At 54.2% G+C, this 21,912-nt stretch overlaps 2 protein-coding genes across 3 annotated transcripts; one reads left to right on the forward strand and one right to left on the reverse strand.

Annotated features, from left to right (window-relative positions):
- Positions 1 to 1,281: 1,281 nt before the first annotated feature.
- Positions 1,282 to 11,984, reverse strand: CWF19L1 (CWF19 like cell cycle control factor 1). 2 transcript variants are annotated; one of them, XM_081912282.1, is made up of 14 exons: positions 11,906 to 11,984; positions 11,693 to 11,777; positions 11,532 to 11,610; positions 10,578 to 10,679; positions 9,088 to 9,305; positions 8,163 to 8,281; positions 7,586 to 7,670; positions 7,326 to 7,466; positions 5,987 to 6,098; positions 4,744 to 4,805; positions 4,107 to 4,316; positions 3,506 to 3,625; positions 2,414 to 2,511; positions 1,282 to 2,057 (listed from the first exon to the last, which is right to left on the reverse strand). In XM_081912282.1, the coding sequence occupies exons 1-14, from the start codon at positions 11,929 to 11,931 to the stop codon at positions 1,913 to 1,915; spliced, it is 1,602 nt and encodes a 533-aa protein (XP_081768408.1). In that variant the 5' UTR covers positions 11,932 to 11,984; the 3' UTR covers positions 1,282 to 1,912. The 2 variants fall into 2 exon arrangements, with proteins under 2 accessions (XP_081768408.1, XP_081768407.1); XM_081912281.1 differs by having other exon boundaries at positions 4,726 to 4,805.
- Positions 11,985 to 12,047: 63 nt separating this feature from the next.
- On the forward strand, positions 12,048 to 21,105 carry LOC309371394 (erlin-1-like; the record flags this gene model as incomplete). Its single annotated transcript, XM_081914010.1, is given in 12 exon segments — positions 12,048 to 12,058; positions 12,060 to 12,329; positions 12,420 to 12,501; positions 12,719 to 12,765; positions 13,428 to 13,489; positions 14,667 to 14,792; positions 16,580 to 16,653; positions 16,912 to 16,970; positions 18,000 to 18,091; positions 18,998 to 19,087; positions 19,712 to 19,791; positions 19,973 to 21,105. Coding segments are annotated over 12 exon segments (1,224 nt in total). The 3' UTR covers positions 20,204 to 21,105.
- Positions 21,106 to 21,912: the final 807 nt, after the last annotated feature.

Consider the following 21,912-nt stretch of genomic DNA (forward strand, 5'->3'; position numbering starts at 1 on the left):
TCCTTCCCTTAGCTCCACCTCCCAACAAAGGAAGGAGGAAACTGCATGGACGGACTAGTATCGGCATCCATTAGCCTAGCTAATTAGCAGTTAGGAAGAGTTCAGAAGAACATACATAATAAATTGTTCATCACTTTTCGTTGTCATTATATTTTTTAAGCTGTATTTTCAGAAATGCTCTGGGAAAGACTTACCTCTCATTTACCATTAAGAAGTTTTTCTGCAGGGACACTCAACAGAGTCTTTGCCCTACAAGTAAGTTGCCCTCCTGAATCGTGAATATAAACTGTGAATGGGGTGTTAGGAGAGCAGGACAACACCCCAAAGCAGCATTTTGCTCTTATGGCAGTTTAAAAGGGTTCTACCCTCCACCTTCAGGGGGGCTGTGGAAGGCAAAGGTTAGCAGACCTTCCTTGAAGAATTTTCTCAAAAGAGACCATCTTCTTGAGGATGTTTCACCCCTCCCATTGAAAGGATCTGCTGACAAATGTTTCAGAAAGGAGGGGGCGGATTTTGCTCATTGCTTCTTCCGCTCCAGCCTGACTTCAAAGTGAGTCTGAGTGTTGTCTGTATATAGATAAGGTGACTGCTCAAGCAGCTGTAACACTCATGCAGCCCAGCGTCTCCGATTAGTCTTTAGTTAGTTTATGCAGTAGCTGCAGAGAATAAAAGAAGTTATACTTCAGAGCTGCCGTTTGTGTGGTTCATACTCTGCTGTGCTCCGCTGACTTTTGGAATGGACTTTGGTGCTCACAGCTCTAAGTTGTGAGCCCACAGCACTTAGACCTGCTCCCTGCAGTGGAAGGTCTCTGGAAATGCTTTTCCCGCTCGCTTGGCCCAGTCGGGGCTGAAGAGGTTGAGCCCAGTCGTTGGCACTGGCTCAAAGGCGAAGCTGACACTTCCCCCGAGTTCCGCTGGTTAGAGCCTGGTGCCTATAATGCCAAGGTTGCAGGTTCAAACCCTGTATGGGACAGCTGCCTATGCTTGCATTTCAGGGGGCTGGACTAGATGATCCTCAAGGTCCCTTCCAACTCTACGATTCAATGATTTGATAAGAGCCAAAATGCTCCTCTCATTCCAGCTGGTATCTCCATGGGTGGGAAGGTCAGTGGGCCCAGAAGAAGCCACGAGGCAACACCCTCCGACTGTCACATTACGGCTGGTATGAAATGAAGGTCCTTTGGAGCAGCCATTAGCCACCCCTTCCCCTCCACATCCCTCCCTCTCTGACAGCCACAGCCCCAACCGACTAGCCAGGAGCAGACGGGCTCAGCTCATGTATTTAAATATATAAAAGCACCCTTTTATTTGAGGATTTTCTTATGACAAAACACTTTTTTTTACAGTACAACAATCCAACATATGTTCAAATTATATACACCCTCCTCAGAGCAATCCTTAGGAATCTGCCTTTGGCCGGCAGTTAATATTTCCCAGCAGAAGCAGGAGCCGCATCTTCTGAGCTGAAGCCAAGCCATGAAGAGGGGAAGGGGAGTCTGCCCTGCCATGGCCTCTACTGCCCATCCTGCCTGGAGGACCCTGTAGCAGAGAGACCCCTCTCTCCCTGAACCTCATAGGAGATGCTCGGTGTGGGGGGAGTCTGCCTCTGTTTCAGAGGGAACAGCTGCCTTCCTTTCCTCCACAGCACAATCTGGAGTTGTGCGCAGGACCCCCACTTAGACCCAGCAGCCACCTCTGCTCTGGAAGCCAGACAGGCCAATGGTAGCTGATCCGGGGTGGGGGGTGAGGGTCCGGTGGATGTGGCTGGCCACACTCCCTCCAGGCAGGAAGTCAGTCTCTGTGGCCGTGGAAGAAGAGCCCTCGCAGGGAGGGAAAGGAGGCTCCTCACAGGAAGAGAGAGGGCAGGATCCAGCTGGCTTGTGCTGCCGCCTGCTCACTCCCGGCCTGGCCCTTAATCTTCCTGGGCGAGGTCAAAGGGCTCAAAGGCCTGGCGGAAGTCTTGGGCTGCCGTGGCTTCTTCCTCCTGCCCCGCCTGGCAGCTCCTCCAGTCTGCCCGCCCAGGCATGGCCAGGATGGCTTCGCTGGCGAGGACCTCCCTGAGGGGAGAGAGAGGACGCCCAGAAAAGCGTCAGCCCGGCCTGCTCTCTCCAAGCGCCCCCAACCCCACCAGGCCCACAGAGCAGTTGGCTTCCTGCCCCCTCCCCAAACCACTCCTGATTGGGGCATCTTCTGCTGGGGGAGGTTGAAGGGGCAGAGATACTGGAGGTTTCCAAGCAGAGGCTGGATGGTTTCAGCTGAGATTCCCACGTTGCAGGGGGCTGGGCTGGATGACAACTGGGATCTCTTGCAACTCTACAATTCTAGGATTCTCTGACCAAGAGAATCCTGGGGCTCAGCAACCCCCCAGCATGTGCAGAGCCCCTGTTATTGAGGGTGGGGACAAATGACAAACCTTCCAAACTGGAGAGGAAAGCTCTTCCTAATACGGTGAAAGAGCTTCTCCCCATTATCGAGCTCCACATAGAAATAAGGCGTCCCTGGCTGGACTATCTGAAAGACAAAACCAAAGCCTCAGAACGAGGCGCTGGGGCAGCATTTCCGCTGCTGGGACCCCAGGGCTCAGAGTGGACAGAACACCAGAGCAGCCTCGCTCTTGCCTTGCCAGCCCCAGGCTGAGCTGGAGGTGCTGGGCCCAGCCTTGTAAGAGCTTTCAACAAGTTATTTGCTAAGTTTATCCTGCCTGTTGACCCAAAGGCAGCAAATACGCCAGGGGTAAGGTAGGACCCTGCCCACTTGCAGCCAACTTGCAGTTTCGGTTCTCAAACATTTTGGAAGTCAAAGGTCTTCCGGAACGGATTACATTCAAAAACTGAGGTACCACTGTATTATTCTTATTCATGGCTGCAGCAGGACCCAGGAAATCTGGAGACCCTTAAAGCAACCGCAGAGTGATGGAGAGGCCAATACTCCCTCCCCGCGGGTGGCTCTGTGGGCTGGCCCAGGACACAGATGGTCTGGGCAGCTGCCCTAATGGCTACTGAAGAGGAGTCTTCACACAGCCTAGGAAGGGGAAGCCAAAAGGACTCCCGTTCAGGATCTGTCAGCAGCAGATGCTGGGCCTGCATGACTCTCAGGCCTTCCTCTGATTACACCTGCCCCCCCCCCCCGGGCCCTGCTATAGGCCTACTTCCCTCTAAGTGTCCCCTCGGCTGATGGGGAGAGAAGCAGAAATGGCTCCAGCTTAGGTGAGCCACTTGGCAGTCAGTGACTATGGGGCAGGCGGCAAAGGAAGGATTAGTGACTGAGGTCCCCTGGATTAGCTGTGATTCCTGGACCAGATGACCCTTGAAGTCCCTTCCAACCCTGCAATTCTGACTCCTGGACATCCAGATGAATTTTGCATAAAAAGGTGGCTCCATGCAGCCACTAGCCGTCTCTGAGCATGGCCCACCCAAAGGGGTTGCTCCAAGAAGGGGGAGCTCCAGCCGCGCCACGGATGAAATGGACCTCGTGGCCCCAGGAGACCCTGGTCGGCTCCTTCTACCTGCTTGAGAGCCGAGTGCTCTGGGATCTCCAGCAACTCGATCCGCTGCTCTTCTGCCTGGACGATGAAGGCCTCCTTGATGTCTTCCGTAGTGCAGCAGTTCAGGGGAACAGGAACCACCTGGGGGATGGGAATCACAGCACAGAGGAGTTGGCATCGCAGCCTAAGAGCAGAACTGCAAAGCAAGCTGAGAGTACCATCACAGGGGCCCACAGGGCGTCCCTCAGTGCAGCTTGTCATCATGGTGAAAGGCAGAGAGCCTCTCCTGCAGGCTTAAACTTATGAAATTTGAGGAAAGAAGGAAAGGAAAGCTTTCCTGTAGCTGTAGGAGGTGAGCAGCAGCAGCCGGGGACTCTGCACTCTCCAGGAGCCCTCCACTCTCTGGCCTCCTCCACACTCTCTGTGACAGCCAGACGCCGCTCAGACACTGTCTCTGGCCGGCTACGCAGAACTGCCACAACAGCTGCCCAGGCTCTGAGAGCCCAGCAGCAACTGCAATCTGCTCCCCAGAAGGATGGAAGGAAGGAGGAGCACCCCACTGCTCTTACGCCCATGGCCATCCCTCGCCTGTTCCTGAGGGACTAACCCAGAGGCCTCTCACCTGGAGCTGGAGGTGCTGACTGCGGTAGTTCCTCTCAAAGGCCACGAATCTCTTCCCTCTGGCCCCAAAGAACCTTTTCAGGGCGGACTTGTACTGCTCTACTTCCTCCACCACCTCTGATGCCAGGTCCACCATCGACTGGCAGTGCCCAATGGGCAAGATGAGGACGTGGTCTGGAGTCAAGCCCCCTTTGGCCAGAGCCAGGTAGCACTGCAGCAGAACCAGGCGCAGAGGAACACAAAGGGTTAGCACCCCACCCCGCTAGCTCCGGCAGCGACACCAGCCGGGTCAAAGCTGAAGCAGCCCAGAGCCCCAAGGCGGCTCTCCCGGTGGTCATACTGAGGTTTCCCCGGATCAGCTGCTGCTTCCTTGCACACCGAGAGATACCAAAGAGCAGCTCAAGAGCAGCATCCAGGGACGGGACAGAAAACCACGGGAAGTCCTTTAAGAGGGAACCAAGCCTCCCTGCCAGACTTCCCAGCAGCCTCCCCTCCAGGAGGCCAAGTCATGGCCAGCCTCCCTGCAGCAACTCCTGTCCTCAGCTGTGAGTCCATCTCAGACCCACACAATGCCCGGCAAGCTCCGAAAGGGACCAAGGCAGAAAGAAAGAGGGACTCACGTGCGTGCCGATGCTCACCACCAAATGCTTCTCGACTTCTGGGCTAGCAAGGCAAAACCAGCAGGCGGCCGTTGGCAGGGCTTAAACAGGCAGGGGGAGGGGGAGAGAGACAAACACTCGCACGTGTGTCGCAGGATGGCCAGCGGGAGGCAGAAAGAGCACTGTTTGGTCCGGGCAACTTGGTGGGCCAGGCCTCCAGAAAGACCCTCCTGCAGGCCAAGGCTGTGCTGGACTCATGGGGGGAAGCTGACATTCCCTCGCTTCTTGCCCCTGAGCCCCCAGGCATGGCCACTGCTTCTTCCCAAGCACAATGGGGATCTCAGGGGGAGCCCCACAGGCAGAGAACAGGCATGTGCTACGAGGGGGCTCAAGCTGACTCAGGCAAGGGAGCCCTCTCCCTTGAGGATCAAAAGCCCATCCAAGGTGGGAAGACTCTTTCGCCAGCCAGCCACAGACAACTCCCTTCTCTCAGCATAGGACAGTAGCCTAAGGGGAACCCTCTGGGCAGGGGGAACTTGGCAACCTAAGGCTGGACTACTGCAATGTGCTTCATTGGGGGGCTGCCCTAGGAAGTGGCTTGGAAGGCTGAATTTGTGCAGCTGCTTGACAGTTGACAGGTTGGGGGCAAGCAGATCCTATAACGTGAATCCTGTTGCAGCTCCGCTTGGAAGTGATTGGGCACTTCCAAGCCTCATTCAAAGGGCTGGTTTTGACCCAGGAAGCTCTTTGCGAATTAGGGATAAGCCCTAACTTTTTATCATGTATTATTCTTATTATCATCCTGTTGGTAGCCGCCCAGAGTGGCTGGACAATCGCAGCAGATGGGCAAGGTATAAATAAGAAATTATTATTATTATTAGGACCCTGTTATCTTCTGGAGCCCCTCTCCCACAAAAGAGACCTGCCAGACCCCCTGAGGGAGACTGGGAGGGTGGTGCAAGAGAAGGGCCTTTTCTGCTATGGCTCCACATCTGCAGAGTCCTTTCCCCAGCAAGGTCGCCTGCTGCTGCCTCCACTGTGTGTGTGTGCTCTTTAATGGTGTAGTGCAATTACCTTTATGTTTTGTACTGTGTTGTAGCAAGTGAGTAGCAAGTCTAGAGCCTCCCCCTTAAGTGGCTCTGTTCTCTGCCTGCCGCCCAGTCAGAGTCTCCATGGAAGAAGTGCGGAAACAACCCCACAAAAGGCAAATCCAATTCCTGGCCTGAAGGGAGAAGTCCACCCTCTGCCAGCCCATGGAGAGAGGTGTGGGCCTGGTACTCACGGGGCTTGCCGGGGGCACGCTTGGGCTGCTGCCCCTCCCCACCTTCTGGTCTGCGCTTCCTTCCTTTTGGCTTGCTGCTTAAGTCAAAGAAGAACTGGGGAGCCGGCTCCTCCTGCAGAGGAAAGGAGAAGGGCTGCTATCAAGCCACCATCTGGAGAGCAGGCAGGGGAAGGGCTGCTTCCATGCGCCTTGAGGCCTGGCAATCCTTCCTCTGGAACCCTAGGAACAAAACTCTTTTCTGAAGGAGACCCAAAATAGTGAGCAGCAGGACGAGCAGACAGGGCACAGCCTGCTGGAAGTTTCTTTCGGAGGAAACTTGGGAGATGATCCAAATGCAACTCTGTGCAGAGGGAGGATCAGTGGAACTCAGTGTTGTGCCAGGATGAAGGCTGTGACTGAGAAAGCATCTCAGCTCCCCAGGTGGAACAACCTCCCCTGTCCTCCCCCCATGAGCTGTTTCTGGGGGATGCGGGGGGGGGGGGAGTGGCAGTCCTGCTGGGCATGAAGTGAATTCTGGCCAGGATCTTCTGGATGCAGAAAAGGGAATGGCTCCTTCTACTGACCATTCCCTGGCTGCTGAAGCCACCAGCTCCGCAACCTCCCTCCCCCACGTGCCTATCACCCAGCCGGCCAGAAACGGCCAACCCTCCCAATCCCAAATGCTGAGCATCGCAAGTGGCTGGCGTGCTGCTTGGGGGCTCCCCATAGTGGACACTTGGCTGGCCATAAGAGAGGAAGAGGATGTGGGACTGAATGGGTCCCCTTTGGCCTGATCCTGCTGCTGGGCTCTCCTTAAAGGTAAAGGTAAAGGTACCCCTGCCCGTACGGGCCAGTCTTGACAGACTCTGGGGTTGTGCGCCCATCTCACTTAAGAGGCCAGGGGCCAGCGCTGTCCGGAGACACTTCCGGGTCACGTGGCCAGCGTGACATCGCTGCTCTGGCGAGCCAGAGCCGCACACGGAAACGCCGTTTACCTTCCCGCTGGTAAGCGGTCCCTATTTATCTACTTGCACCCGGAGGTGCTTTCGAACTGCTAGGTTGGCAGGCGCTGGGACCGAGCAGCGGGAGCGCACCCCGCCGCAGGGATTCGAACCGCCGACCTTTCGATCGGCAAGTCCTAGGTGCTGAGGCTTTAACCCACAGCGCCACCTGCGTCCCTTACATGTTCTTAAACATGTCAGATTTAGATCCCACCTTCCTCTCAGGTGACACACTATCCCAGGGCAGGTGACACACTAACGATAAGCCAATTAAAGTTTGTGAAGACAATTCCAATGCAGAGGCAAATGGGGGGGGGGGCTTTGCTGGAAATGCACATGTGCAGCCCCCGCCCTGGTACCTTTTCATCCGGCAGCAGGTGGGCACAGCTCTTGCCGCCCCCAGGCCTTCGATAGGGGTTCTCCGTCACATCTTGCGGCTGCTTGACCAGCTCTGCAGGCTCCATGGAGCTCATTGGGAGGATGCTGAAGGCGTAGAGATACTGGAGAAAGTGAACAGCAAAGAGAGTCACAAACAAGTGACTTGTTTCCATCAATGAAACGGTGATTACTTTGACAATTCTCATCAGAGGAGACAGGAGGTCCCTGGAACTCTCTGTACCTTCCTCTTGTCGGGATTGCCCACCCCGGCCAAGGCGATGAACCTGCTGACATGCTGGGCTGCCTCCTGGAGAACTGCGTGGTTCCTGCAGAAGAAAAGAGTGAGGCCACTTCCAGCAGGAATCAGAGAAGCCAAAGAAGTGCCATGCACAGGTCCACATGGAATCTGGACAGAGTTCAGCTTCTTCCAGAGCAGCTCAGCAAGTCACACATTGAAAGCCTCCAGGGAAGGAGATTCCAAAACTCCCACGCTGAAAGGTGTCCTGCTTCACAGCACCGCTTTCCAGTTATGGGAGGGGCACGAGATGGGCTACAGGCGGAACCATCAATGCAGAACAAATTTGGAATTCTATAAAATCCCAAAATATCAGGGTAGCAAGCAGATTCCCCCTCTGCCTCTCCAAGAGGACTCAATGCAAAGAAATTGCTTGGAGAATTTCAAGAGGCCACTTATGCACAGCAATAGTTATCATATAAATAATAATAATAAACAATATTCCTCCCTGGCCTAATGCATGGGACTGCAAAACACAGAGACACCAGCCAGTCAGCAAACTGCGATCCCAGGCTCTGTGTACCTGTAGGGAAGCCTTTCGTAATAGACCTTCTGCAGGGCAGCAAAATGGTACCGTGGTTTCAGACTCGCAGCTAGTAAAGACACCAGGCCGGAGCCACATTTCTTAGTGTCTATGTCACCCTGTTTAAAACACAAACACACATATTTTGTTTCACATTTCTGTGGATTTGTTAGCAGCCCCAAGAAAGAACGTCCCCCTCTGCCCATGTTTGTGAACTGCAGAAGGAAAGGACTGTTTTCTTGGGGAAGGTAAACCTGCTTCCGAGAAAGCCTCTCCCTCCAGCACAGCCCCCTCCACATCTGGGCCAGGCTGCTGAAAGGCTGTCTGGCTTCCATGGTAAACGGCTCACCTGTGGAGGTCTCTGAAGGGGGCCTCGTGCTGCACCCCCCTTCGTCTGATCTCAGGCTGGGGCTTGGTGGCTTCCCCATGGTGGGCCCAAGCCTGAGAAGGGTCTCCAGCCAGAAGCACAGCTGGCCTTCTGGCTCTCAGTTTAATGGAGACTTTCTTCTTCTCTCAGACTTTTGAAACAATGACAGCATTTGGTTTGATAACTGTTTACCACAGTTTTGGATATACTGTTATGCATTTCCTTTGCCCATTTTAGAAAGGGTTGGGCTATTTCCTGTTCCTTTATTGTCACTGCAAAATTTATTTATTATGCCTGCATCCCACTCTTGTAGTCAGCATTTATTTTCTTCCAACGCTGAGCCACATTTATCTATTGCCATCCTCTGGGTTCAAGTATTGCACATCACCACATATTTTTGTTTCAGTTGACTTCGTGGTATTCCTTACTGTTCCTGCTTTTCCAAAGTGGTGTATAATTTCAAGCACAGATTTACAATCACCACCACCACCAATCCAGAATGTGGATTTCTATGCAACAGAACATACAAGCCCCTCCCACCCAAAACTGGATACTTACAGGGCTATTTCCAAAAATTTCTACTCCTTTTGGCCAAGAAGATGTCAGCAAGATGTCTACGCCTTTGAACTTAGAGGCAGACAGCAGGGAGGTTTTGAGATCAGTCACATCCTTGGTGCTGAAGCAGTGGGCTGGAGTTGGCTCCCCCCCTGTGGACTCAGTCCCACTGAGGTAGGCAATCTGCAGCCCAGAGGCTCCGCTGAAGACCCCTTTACGCCCTACATGCACAGCACAGAACACAACGGTCAGGATGGAACCCTTTGACACACCAGCAACGTGCCTGAAGACTGAACACAATTAATTCTACAGGGAGAACCAGAGAGATCCTAGTTGGGTGTATATGCTGGAATTCTGATTTGTTCAAGAGACAGGGAAGGAGCCTCTCTGCCTTGTGCTGGAAAGAACTTTTCCCTGGCCAGTAAAAATTCCCAGTCTTTTCCCAGTCCCTGGTAGAGCCTGGCAGATGCCTGCATTATGACCCATTCAATTCATGGGTCAGGTAGCTTGGCCTGGAGTGGGGTGGGGGCTGAGTGAACAGGGGGAGAAACCTTGGGGAGCCCCACACCATCACCTTCTTGGGAGCATTGAGAGAGGTCAGAGAGGCACCATCCCTCTCCTCTAAACAAGAAGGCTGAAGATCAAAAATCTTTGTTCTCCACTAAAGAAGGGGCAGGTGGCAGCCGTGCTCCCAAGCCCAGACCCCAGCAAGGAAGGACCCAAGTGAGAAATCTCATTTGGCACAGTAACTTTCCATTTGGAAAAAGAAACAATTTCTGGTCTTGCTGGTTTGAAGGAAAGTAAACATATGGTTCCCACAGAGCCCTAAATCGGGGCCCAAACCATGTCTGAGTCTCAAGAGCAGTCAGCTCCTCCTCCCCTCATCAGCTTTTAGGTGCAAGCCTGAAACCTTTCTATTTGCCCGGGCTTTGGTGGTTCTTCACCTCTATTGTGGTGCTCATCTTTTAGTGGGCATGGGGAGGGATCGTCCTTTTTATTGGATTGTTGGACGAACAGTTTTAGGATTCTGTATGGTACATCATTTTAAATTTGGTTTTTAGCTGATTTATCTCTCTGTATCTCTCTGTGGTCTAAACCACAGAGCCTAGGGCTTGCCAATCAGAAGGTCGGCAGTTCGAATCCCCGTGACAGGGTGAGTTCCCGTTGTTCGGTCCCAGCTCCTGCTCACCTAGCAGTTTGAAAGCACGTCAAGTGCAAGTAGATAAATGGGTACTGCTCCGGCAGGAAGGTAAACGGTGTTTCCGTATGCTGCTCTGGTTTGCCAGAAGCGGCTTAGCCACATGACCCGGAAGCTGTCTGCGGACAAACGCCAGCTCCCTCGGCCTATGGAGCGAGATGAACGTGCAACCCCAGAGTCATCCGCGACTCTAACAGTCAAGGGTAACTTTGCCTTTATTTTTTTAAGAAGCTACTCTCAGACATTTTCCTCCTTCCTTTTAATTAAATGTAGTAAACAATAAGCATAAAGTTACCCAGGTAAGTGATGTTCTCCGCTAGTTCGCATCCGCTGGCATCTGGAAAACATTGTGCTGTTTCACTGTTGTTGGCACCCAAGACGTATGTCTGTATAGGAGCTGAGGGAGACAAAGCCACCATGGCCCAAATGAGATGAACTTTGCAGGGCTGTTATTTCTCGGTGGTGGCACCTGATGGGAACGCCCTCCCATCAGATGTCAAAGAAATAAACAACCATCTGACGCTTAGAAGACATTTGAAGGCAGCCCTGTTTAGGGAAGTTTTTAATGACTGATGTTTTAATGTATTTTTAATCTTTTGTCAGAAGCCACCCAGAGTGGCTGGGGAAATGCAGCCAGATGGATGGGGTATAAATTAATTAATTTTTATTATTTCTTTCTCCACAGACAATTCATTTCAGAGAAAGTGCTGGCTTTTGAAAAAGATATGACTGGGCACTGTGGTGTAGGCTAGAGAGAGAGTGAGCTTCCTACATGGAAAGGGGTCCTTCACAGGGAGAACAATGCAGATGTGTGACCCCACAGTGAAAGTCTGAAGGGCTGCAGCCCAGACACAGATCATCACCTTGGCTGGAAAACAGCCTGAGGTGAGGGAGAGGGGCTGGGAGTCAGGGTTTGAAATGCCCATTGTTCTGGGCACATTTTGTGAAAGGCAATTTCATTAGCACGAGCAGTTTCTGAGCTCTAGGTGCAGGAGTGTGCCGAGGATTTCAGATTAAAACTACAGAGTGGAAGGGTAGGAGGATCCTTTTCTGTCCCCCACTTCCAGCCACACTCTGAAGCCTGGAGAAGGGACCCTCCTAAGAACATGAGGGGGGCGGGCAGGGGAAGCATGGCTTTGTTTTGTGCAGTCTTCAGGTGAGGACTAGAGCGAAGACTTTAGCTGCCGTTCATTCATGTTCAGCTTTGGATCAGCTCCCCGCCTTCCTGCCTCCCGCAACCTCGCCCTACCTTTCTTGGCTCCTGTCTGGTATTCCTCCCATTCTGGGTCTTGGGCCGAGCCGAAGAAGTTCCCCACGCACAAGAGGAGCTGCAAGAGAAGACCGGGGAGACGTTCAGGAGGAGGCCCCGGAGGAGGCGAGGGGGGAGGCGAGGGGAAGGGGCGCCCTTACGTCGAAAGAGCCGCTCTTGCTCTGCGCCGCCTGCACGCGGCTGTACAGGGAGCCCAGGCGACCCTCCACGTCCCCGCAGACCAGCCTGGAGGGGGGGGAGAGAGAGAGAGAGAAGGCGCGTCAGGGGGGGGGAGGAAGGCGGACGGAGGCGGCCTTGGCCGGAGCCCCGGGAAGGAGGAGGAGGGGAGGGAGGGGGGCCTGTCCGGGGCTCACACTCTCAGGGCCCCTCCGGGCGCCATCGCTCTCCCTCGCGCTTCCTCTTTCCGGCGGAGGCCACTTCCGGCGGGGGCGGGCGGTGCGTCGCCCAAAGTCCTCCGGCCTCCTGGGAACCGGGGGCGGGGAGGCGCTTCTGCGCATGCGGCGCCCGAGAGAGCGAAAGGAGGAAGGAGGCCAGCGCCATGTCCTCCTCCGGCGGCGGCGGCGGCGGCGGCGGCGGGAGCAGCGGAGGCCTGGCCGGGGAGGGGGAGGCCCGCCGCTGGCCCGGCCCGGCCCCTCCGGGGGCGCCGCGCTCCTCCCTCCCCGCCCGCCCGCCCCGCTGGGCCGGGGCCAGTCTGGGCGGGGCGGCGGCGGCGCTGCTCCTCCTGCTGGGCGCCTCGGTCCACAAGGTGCAGGAGGGCCACCTGGCCGTCTATTACAGGTGAGGCGGGGCGAGGGAGGGGCGAGCCCGGGACCCCCCCCCCGACCCCTCAGCCCCCTCTCCGCTCAGCCCCCCCTCTCTCTCCCGCAGGGGCGGGGCGCTGCTGGCCACCCTCAGCGGCCCGGGCTACCACCTCATGCTGCCCTTCGTCACCACGCCCAGAGCCGTCCAGGTCGGTATCTCGCCTGCCTCGGGAGCTGGGCCTGCCAGGCGGGAAAGGGGCGCCGCCCACCCGCGCGGGGCTCCGGCCGGGGAGGAGCAGGCGGGCCCTTCCCCGCTCCAGGCCCCCGTCCCCCCCCCCGCAGCCCTGCTGCTGCTTCTGGGGTTGGCGGGGAACCTCCGCCCCCCCTCCCCCCTCCCAGGGCTGCTCAGTCTCTCTTCTGTTTCAGACAACGCTGCAAACGGACGAGGTGAAAAACGTGCCTTGCGGGACCAGGTGGGTCGCCCTTTGTATGGCTCTTGCTGCGTCGGAGGCTGTGCAGGGAGGAGCACCTTAGGCTGGGTGCGGCGGAGCCTGAGCGGCATTTTCTGGGCTGGAAGCACCCAGGACCTGTCAGTGGCGCTGCTTCTTGGCTGCTTCTTTGAGATGTCTTGGGCAGGATTCTCTTCCGGAACCAAAGGGCTCAAAGGCAGTTTGCTTAAGGGAAGCTGCAAGCAGCCAACAGGCTCATCTTGGGAAAGATGCTCTCCTGTGGGGCTGCTGGCCTTTCTCTTGCGGGGGGGGGGGCTAGTCAGGTGTATGGCAGGTGCCCCAGTCTGGATCAGTTATAGCAGAGTGAAGGCAAAGAAGGGAGCTGGGGTTGCCTCTAGAGTCCTGTGTTGCTTCCTCTTCATTTTCTCTTGCACGTTGCTCAGTAGAGGTGTAGGTTAACCTTCAGTCTGTGCCAATAGCAGTGCAGTAACCGTGGGACCTGCGTCTGTTCCAAGTCACTCAGCCGGCAGCTTCATTGCCACCCGCTCCGTGACACAGGCTGTGAGGAACCACACACTGTGCACGCTGTCTCTGCCTCTCTCCCTCTTGGTGTAGAGAAAGGCTGCAGGAAACTGAGTTTGCCCCGAGGGGTGGCATAGCTCATCTTCCTCCTTTTTTCCTTGCAGTGGAGGAGTCATGATCTACATTGATCGGATAGAGGTGGTGAACATGTTGGCTCCACATGCAGGTATGGCTCCTTTTCCTTTGCCTGAAAGCAAATCCTGGAGGAAGGAGAGAAGCAGAGCCCCTTGGAGACAGGGGCGGGTGGGCTCACCAGCAGCAAGAGCTGAGGGAGGTGGAGGGTTGGTGGGCATGGAAAGGGGCTTGCAGAGGGAAGTTGGAGGGGCTCATGTTGCTGAAAAGGAGGGCTTCCTGTTGACTGTTCCTGACTTTTAATGTTGGCTCAGTAAGGATTGCTAGGTTGATGGAAAACAGCCAGGGAGGGTGGGTCCGGATTCTGATGCTCTTCAGTGTTGTTATTGGTGACTGGCATGAGCGAGACTTACACCCTCTGAAGGAACTGATTTTGGTCCAGCCGAAAAGGCTAAATTGCTTCTGAATCTGTCAGAGTCAAAGGCGTGTTTGTCTGTGTGGGGCAGGCTGAGCAGGCAGAGAGACTCTCCTTGGGCACCTGCAGGGGAGGCAGTGGGCAGAGCTATTCTGGTGGGGGGAGTGGCTGGGGCGGCAGGAGGAGGGGGAAGAGAAGGGAAGTGGGGTCCGGAAGGGCACCAGCTGGAAAAGGAGTGCAGGACAGGGCTTCTTGGGGATGGCAGAGGGTGAGCTCTGAGAAGAAGCTTCACAGCTGGGCTTCTAGGAAAAAGCAGAGACTGACTCCCGCTGGGGCCTGGCTCTCACCACAGTCCCTGCGAGGCTTTGCAGGATGTTGGGAACTGCTGCTCACTGGACTTGTAAAGGTGGACTTCTGTATAGAAGCCTTCAGTTGCAGTTGACATAGGAAGAAAAATATTATCAGTCTCCCGTAACATCACATTGTAATGTTTTCATTAGAGCTGCTCACTTTGGAACTGCTGAGTAAAAATTAGGACGTTTGCTCATTAGGCCACTGCCATCTTTTTGGGGCGGCAGCCTTAAGCACACTTTCTTGCAAGTAAATCACACTAAAATCAGTTGGACTTCCTTCTGAGTAAATATAGCTAGGATCTGGCTTCAGATGTGTGGGCAATCTTTTATACTTACAAGTCATATTCAGTTGTTAGATAGAAATTGTGATTAATTCAGAGAAATAGCTCCTATGTGTTCAAGAAACGCTGAGCACCAGCATCTTGAATTTGCCTGACAGGTGAGAGAGCACCAATGGCATCAGAATGACTTTCCGGTGACACTTCTGCTGTTCCTTTTCTTAGTATACGATGTTGTGAAGAATTACACTGCAGATTATGACAAGACCCTCATTTTCAACAAAGTCCATCATGAGCTCAACCAGTTCTGCAGTGCCCACACCCTCCAGGAGGTCTACATTGAGCTCTTTGGTAAGCAGCTGATGAGGGGCTTGCTTTTGCTGGTACCATTTCCCCAAAGCACATCCAGTGAATTGGAAATGGAGCAAGGATGTTTACAGTTCCATCCCTCCTCTTCTGGGACTGCATGGAAGAGGAAGCCCACAGAGGTCTTCTGCCTCTTGCTGGGTCAGGACTTCGTCTTCCAGCTCTCACCTGATAACGATGATGATGGTGGTGATGATGAAGATAATATTTTCTCATATATACACCACCCATCTGCTTGGGTTTCCCCAGCCACTCTGGGCAGCTTACAACATATCTAAAAAATAATAAAAACATCATTCCTTAAAAATTTATCTTAACAGTGCTGCCTTCAGATGTCTTCTAAAAATCAGATAGTTGTTTATTTCATTGACTTCTGAAGGGAGGGTGGAACCACAGGGAGGGCACCACTACCGAGAAGGTCCTCTGCCTGGGTCCCTGTAACTTCGCTTCTTGCAGTGAGGGAACAAGCAGAAGATCCTTGGAAGAGGACCTCAGTGTCTGGGCTGAGCGATGGGGGTGGAGACGCTCCTTCAGGTATACTGGACCGAGGCTGTTTAGGGCTTCAAAGGTCAGCACCAACACTTTGAATTGTGCTTGGAAACGTACTGGGAGCCAATGTAGGTATTTCAAGACCGGTGTTATGTGGTCTTGGTGGCTGCTCCCAGTCACCAGTCTAGCTTCCGCATTCTTTATTCATTGTAGTTTCCAAAGGTAGCCCCACCTTTGCATTGCAGTAGTCCAAGCAGGGGATAACCAGAGCATGCACCACTGGTGAGACAGTCTGCAGGCAGGGAGGGTCTCATCCTACGCACCAGATGGAGCTGGTAGACATCTGCCCTGGACACAGAATTGACCTGCGCCTCCATGGACAGCTGTGAGTCCAAAATGATTCCCAGGCTGCGCACCTGGTCCTTCAGGGGCACAGTGACCCCATTCAGGACCAGGGAGTCCCCCACCCCCATCCTCCAAGAACAGTACTTCTGTCTTGTCAGGGTTCAACCATCTGCCAGCTGCCTCCAGAGACTCACACAGGACCTTCACTGCCCTCACTGTTTCTGATTTGAAGGAGAGGTAGAGCTGGGTCTTCCTGGTCCTCCTGAGGTGCTGGATCAGGAGGAATGCAGGAGCCTTTTGTGTTGTTGGACCTGCTCCCATTTCAGAATCTGCACTCCTGTTTCCTTAGATGTCTGTCAGGCAGGGGAAGAGGCTGCATGACCAGACTGGGATGGAGTGCTTGGGGAATTTGGGATTTCTGAAGGAGGAAGAATATTTTTAGGAGAGAGATGCAGCTGGCAATTGGGCATTGTGTAGAGACACCCACAGAGTTTCAAGTATTCTGCTTCACATTAAGCACCACAGAATTACTCTTGGTAGTGAGAACAATATTTATTATGGCATCCTGATATTTGGCCAGCTGTTCTTGGGCTTGTCTGGCAGATCCGATTCTCTGCTTTTGGGAATCTTCGACTGGGTTGCCTGAGGGCCCCATCCACAGCTGGGCAGTTGGCAGGGCGGTCTGGTGCCTTTGTTGACTCTTGCCTGTGGTTGGCACAGGGGGGGTGCATGTGGTTCAGTGGCGCAACATCTGTGGTGCATGCAGAATCCCTGTGGGTCAAGTCCTGGCAGCGTTTCCAGTGAGACTGACCTGAAGCCCTTGCGGCTGGTCAGTGCAGGCAGCACAGAGCCAGCTGGAGAAATGCTGGGACTCTTGTGTAGCTAGCGGACTCTCTTTGGCTGATGCTGCTTCTCATCTTTTCTCCCCCTAATCCTAGATCAAATAGATGAAAATCTGAAGTTGGCCCTGCAGCAGGATCTGAATGCCATGGCTCCAGGTCTCACCATCCAGGTAATGCCCCCTTCCCTTTCCCCTTTCCTGGCTCTTGGTGGATTTAGGACTGACCCACTTCTCTGCGTGGGAAGGCAGGTTGAGGAGGGAGAGCTTCCCTCTGTCGAAAGTGGAAGCTTGCCATATTGCTGGCTGGGGGGTCCAGTCCAGCAGGACGGGCCCAGATGCAGGGCCGCTTCCTTTCTTTGCAGCAGAGGAGCTGGCACTTGGGGGGCAGCTGCAGTCTTATGAGGTCTGCTGGCTTTTGTGTGTGTGCAGGCGGTGCGTGTGACGAAGCCCAAGATCCCAGAAGCCATCCGAAGAGATTTTGAACTTGTGTGAGTATTTGCTGAGAGCATCAGAGAAAGGTCAGGCCAAAGCACAGGGCCAGGGAGGGGCTCTAGGCTGGTGTTTCAGGATTCCCACGGGGGCCAACCAAACGTCTCTTCTGGGAAGCCCTGGCAGGCAGGCTGGACCTGAACTCCACCAGTTTTCACCTCCCCTTGGGCTCCTCAGCCCCTGCTCTCCTGAGGCATCTCCTCCGTCCGGCAATGAAGGACAGCCTCCTCCTCTGTGGATTTGTGCCCACCATTTTCTCAGAGGGCTCTCCCCATTCTGTGCAGCTGATGCAAAGGCCAGGGTGGGAGAAGCGCCTCTCAGGCGGCTTTGCTTGACGTCTCCTTCTCAGGGCTTTCAAGCCTGGGCTGCCCTCCAGTTGCCAGGGGAATCAGAGGGGAGTGTCTCTGCTTGCCAGGCCCCTGCCAAGAAGAAAGGAGCAACCAAGGCTGTTGCTGGATTGCTCTGGGCTATGCCTGAGATTGCTCAGGTCTGGCCCTTCTATGGCGGAGGGGCAGGCATGTGAAGAGAGAGATGGTTATTTGGGGGGGTTGGGGCTTAGATTCTGGCATATGGAGAAGTAGGTGGCCGTCAGTTGGACTGCTGTAAACTAGCAGAAGATGGCAGGAGTTGGAGACCACCGGTGGCGCCTGGAGGTATTTTGCAGAGCAGGCTGAGAGATGTGGCTGGAAGGCTGAAGGAAAAACATCTTGGGCAGCTCATTAACTCTTCAGGGCCGGTGACAATCTGAAGTGCAAATGTTTATCCTTTGGGTTCCCCCCCCAAACACGCCATGCATCTGAATGAGAAAACATTCTGTCTAGTGAAGGGAAGGGCCAAGATCCAGTGCTGGAAAAGGAAACACGTGAGTCAGGAGCAGGGCAAAAGTTGGAGGGGATTTAAAGGCCAAGCTCCTGCTTTGCGCAGCACCTTGGGATGCCAGGGCCCCTTCCTTCGCGAGGGGGCGGGGGGCGGCTGGGGCCCCACACCAAGGAGGAGCAGGGAAGGACCTTTCCTGATTTGCCATTCAGGGAAGCAGAGAAGACGAAGCTCCTGATAGCGACCCAGAAGCAGAGAGTGGTGGAGAAGGAGGCCGAGACGGAGAGGAAAAGGGCCGTCATAGGTAACCAAACTCCCTATGGGAGAGTCTCTCTCTTCCCCCCACCCCCGGTCCCTTATCTTCCCTTGGGACAGAAAATGGGGGTGGGGCGGGGAGGCATGTGTGGCACGAAGACCTTAGATTCTAGGCTTCTGGCTTGATCTAGACACATCCAAAAAGCATTTCAGGTAAATGCATTGCAAACCTCATGAAAAACGGAACTCCACAGTGCCATATTTGTTTCATACAATTTATATACCATGTGATTGTTAAAAAACCCTAAAGTGGTTTATGAAATGCATAAAATGAATAAAGCAGTTAAAAACAGCTATTTAAAACAATTAGATAAGAATTGAAACAAGCAGCAAGCTAAAGATGGATAAAACATCTTACATTTTTGGGCAGGCTTGTCTTAAACAAAATATTCTTAGCAGGCGCCAAAAAGGCCATAGTGATGAAGGCACCTGCCTGGGTGTCAATAGACAGGGAGTTCTGAAGTGTGGAGGCTGCTGCAATAAAAGATCAGTTTCTGGCAAATGCGGAACGAGAATCCTGTGGCAGCTGTGTAGCTTATTGCTTGACATGGCAAACAGTTGCTAGTGCCTGGTTGCAAAGATAGCCTGGAGCAAGAGACTGGAGAGAGGCCTGTGGCACCCACAACTTCACTTCTGGCAGAGGCCAGAGTGTCTTCTTTCCCCAGGCCCAGCAGGCCTGAGAAGAGGACGTGGCCTGTGAGGTCCCAGTGACGGTGTGTCGCAAGCCAGGCCTGCGGGCCCTTTGGGGCTCTTGGTTGCCTGCTGCTAGAGCGCTGTTGCCACGGATTTCCTCTCGGGAGTCCTGGAGCGCTGGCTGTGGGACTCGGCTTTGCCTGGCTCTGGAGCATTGGTGCCCTTGGCTGCTGGTGTTTGACTGACTGCTCTCTCCTCACAGAAGCAGAGAAGGCGGCTCAGGTGGCAAAGATTCATTGCCAGCAGAGGGTCATGGAGACTTTGATGGAGAAGCAAATTTCTGAGCTTGAAGGTAGCTATGCAGCCCTTACCTCTACCTCCTCCCTGCCTGCAAAGCAGAAGCTGTGAGCCAAATAACCCCGCGTCTCTGGCTGTGCTACCCACAAGCATTTTGCCTGCAGCCAAGCAGAGCACTGGGACTTGCCTGTCTTCTGGGGACTGAGAAGCCAAGTCCGGTTGCAGCCTGGGTGTCTGGCCATAGTTGAGCATTGATGCCTTGTGGATGCCACTGGGGGTGGCACAAGGCAGGGGCTCCTTTGCTCCAGATTCACTTGTGTTCACTGGCTCAGATTGCTTGCACAAGCCATGTGCCTCATGGAGAGTGAGAAGGGGTTGTGTGTTTGTGTGTGTGTGTGTTTTGTCCCCAAAGCCTTGTGCGCAAAGCATAAGCCAGGTCCCCAAAGCCAAGGTGGGCAGGGAGGAGGCAGGCAGAAAAGGGGCTGCTTTCTGCTCTGGTGAATCCTCTGGACTGTGGGGTTGGGGCTGTTTATTCTCTTTGTTATGGGTGGAACCAGTGAGAAACCAGCCTGTGCTTGAGTGGGATGTTGCTTTGCTGTGGGTTTCCAGGGCCGTATCCCCATGGGGCAGCCTGGTGATCCTCCTTTCTCCTGAGCTGCCTTCCTTGGTCCCTTCCCAGACACGGCTTTCTTGGCGCGAGAGAAGGCAAAGGCTGACGCCAACTTCTACATGGCCCAGAAAGCAGCTGCCTCGAACAAGGTGGGTGTTGACTCTTGGCTGCCTGTGTGTGTGATGGGGGTAGATCCTGAGCCATCCTCTGGGAGAAGGAAAAGGATTTTGCCTCAGAAACGCAGAACTCCTGCTCATTTGGAAGGATGGCTCATGGCACAGAAATCCTTGCCTCATTCGTTCTCCTCCTCTCTCCCCCTGCCCTGTGCAGCTGAAACTGACACCTGCCTTCCTGGAGCTGATGAGGTACCAGGCCGTGGCCTCCAACAGCAAGCTCTACTTTGGCAGCAGCCTCCCCCCGAACCTCTTTCTGGGCTCTTACGCCTTTGAGCCGGCAGAGGCCAGGACTGCTAGAGACAGCCGTCTCCTCTCCAAAGCAGGGAAGCTGCGCCTCCAGCACGGGGGAGGCGGGGCCAGCTCTGCCACGGCAGCCGCCACTTGATGCCTCTGCTGCACCAGCCGTCGTGTCTGCTCCGCGGTCTGAAACTGCAACTCACTGGCTGCCTCAGATCTGCCTTATTCAGGGCAGCACAAACCGTCCTTGAAGTTGCGTGGTCCTCCACAGCCCAAGGGCCAGCTTTCATGGGAGTTTTATGGCTGCTGCATCTGCCCCACAGAGGAGGGGTGGGGTGGGGGGGATGCTCTGGAGGACCTCAGCCGTTAAGTCCGTGGAGGGTAGACTCTACCGCAGACCTCCTGTGAGGACAACATTGACACAGCAAAAGTGGGGGGGGGGGATCTGATTTTACCACTGGTGCTTGCATGGTCATGGGTTTTGTTGGAAAGCTGCTCCTTAGCCTCCTTGCAGGGTTTGCTTGAGATGAAGGAGCATCTGCTGTCCTTTTGGAGAGTGTTCCTCACTCAAAACCTTCCTCCAGGTAGTACATTTAAGCAGATGGGCTTAGGGGGCAAGCTCCCTTGGGTGTGGGTGTGTTGTGCTGCTTTATCATTGCTGCTTTCTCTGTGTCCCCTGGGTGGGGCATTGCCCCTCTGCGGAGCCCACCCCACAGCATGGTACTGGATGCTTCTTGCAGAGATGCCCAAAGGCTCAGAGTGTCTTCATTCTGGGGGCCAACAGCCAATGGCCAGGTTGAATGAACCGCGATGCCAGGGTGTGTGCAGAAGTGGGGACGCATTTCTTGGGTTGAAACTGTAAACTGGATTAAACTGGTGGGCAGACTTTGCTTCAGAACTTAAAAATGCATTTGCGGAAGGTAAACCTGCTGCCTGGAAGTGTTTCCTGACTTTTTTTGTATGGCTTCTATTTCAAGAGAGCGAGAGAGAGAGATATGCAAAATGTTGAACTTTGGATTAAGGGAAAATAAAGTTATTTTCATAATCTTTCCCTGTGGCATCTGCATCTGTGCTGCATCTCCTCGATGGTTGCCTTCTAGCCTTTAACAAGCTGCTCTTCATCTCACACACACTGCATTTCACCAGAGCAGATTAGTTTCTCTCCCAGCTCCCCTGCAGAAAACTAATGGGGGGGGGGAGCGTTGAAGAGAGTGAGTCTGAAGTGCCAAGTTTCTCAGCTCCAAAAAAGGCAGGTTGCAGCAACATTGCCAATGCCGTATGAACAAGCAAGAAGAAGAAGAGTTTGGATTTTATATCCCACCTTTCACTCACCTTCAGGAGTCTCAAAGCGGCTAACAATCTCTTTTCCCTTCCTCCCCCACAACAAACACTCTGTGAGGTGAGTGGGCTGAGAGACTTCAGAGAAGTGTGAGTGGCCCAAGGTCACCCAGCAGCTGCATGTGGAGGAGCGGAGACGCGAACCCGGTTCCCCAGATTACATGACTACCGCTCTTAACCACTACACCACACTGGCTCTCATCCTCCTTGCGGGTGTGTGTGTGTGTTGGGGTGTTGTCGTTTAGTCGTTTAGTCGTGTCCGACTCTTCATGACCCCATGGACCAGAGCACACCAGGCCCTCCTGTCTTCCACTGCCTCCCGCAGTTTGGTCAGACTCATGTTTGTAGCTTCAAGAACACTGTCCCACCATCTCGTCCTCTGTTGTCCCCTTCTCCTTGTGCCCTCCATCTTTCCCAGCATCAGGGTCTTTTCCAGGGAGTCTTCTCTTCTCATGAGGTGGCCAAAGTCTTGGAGCCTCAGCTTCACGATCTGTCCTTCCAGTGAGCACTCAGGGCTAA

Source organism: Podarcis melisellensis, assembly GCF_964234715.1.
Source record: "Podarcis melisellensis genome assembly, chromosome: 1".
NCBI lineage: Eukaryota > Metazoa > Chordata > Lepidosauria > Squamata > Lacertidae > Podarcis > Podarcis melisellensis.

Coding starts and splice junctions, on each gene's coding strand:
- CWF19L1 (XM_081912281.1), bottom strand. CDS start 11,931: ATGGCGCCCGGAGGGGCCCTGAGAGT. Junction 8,282..9,087: donor AAATTTTTGGAAATAGCCCT/GTAAGTATCCAG, acceptor TGTTTTAAACAG/GGTGACATAGACACTAAGAA. Junction 4,317..4,725: donor TGGTGAGCATCGGCACGCAC/GTGAGTCCCTCT, acceptor GTTCTGCTGCAG/TGCTACCTGGCTCTGGCCAA.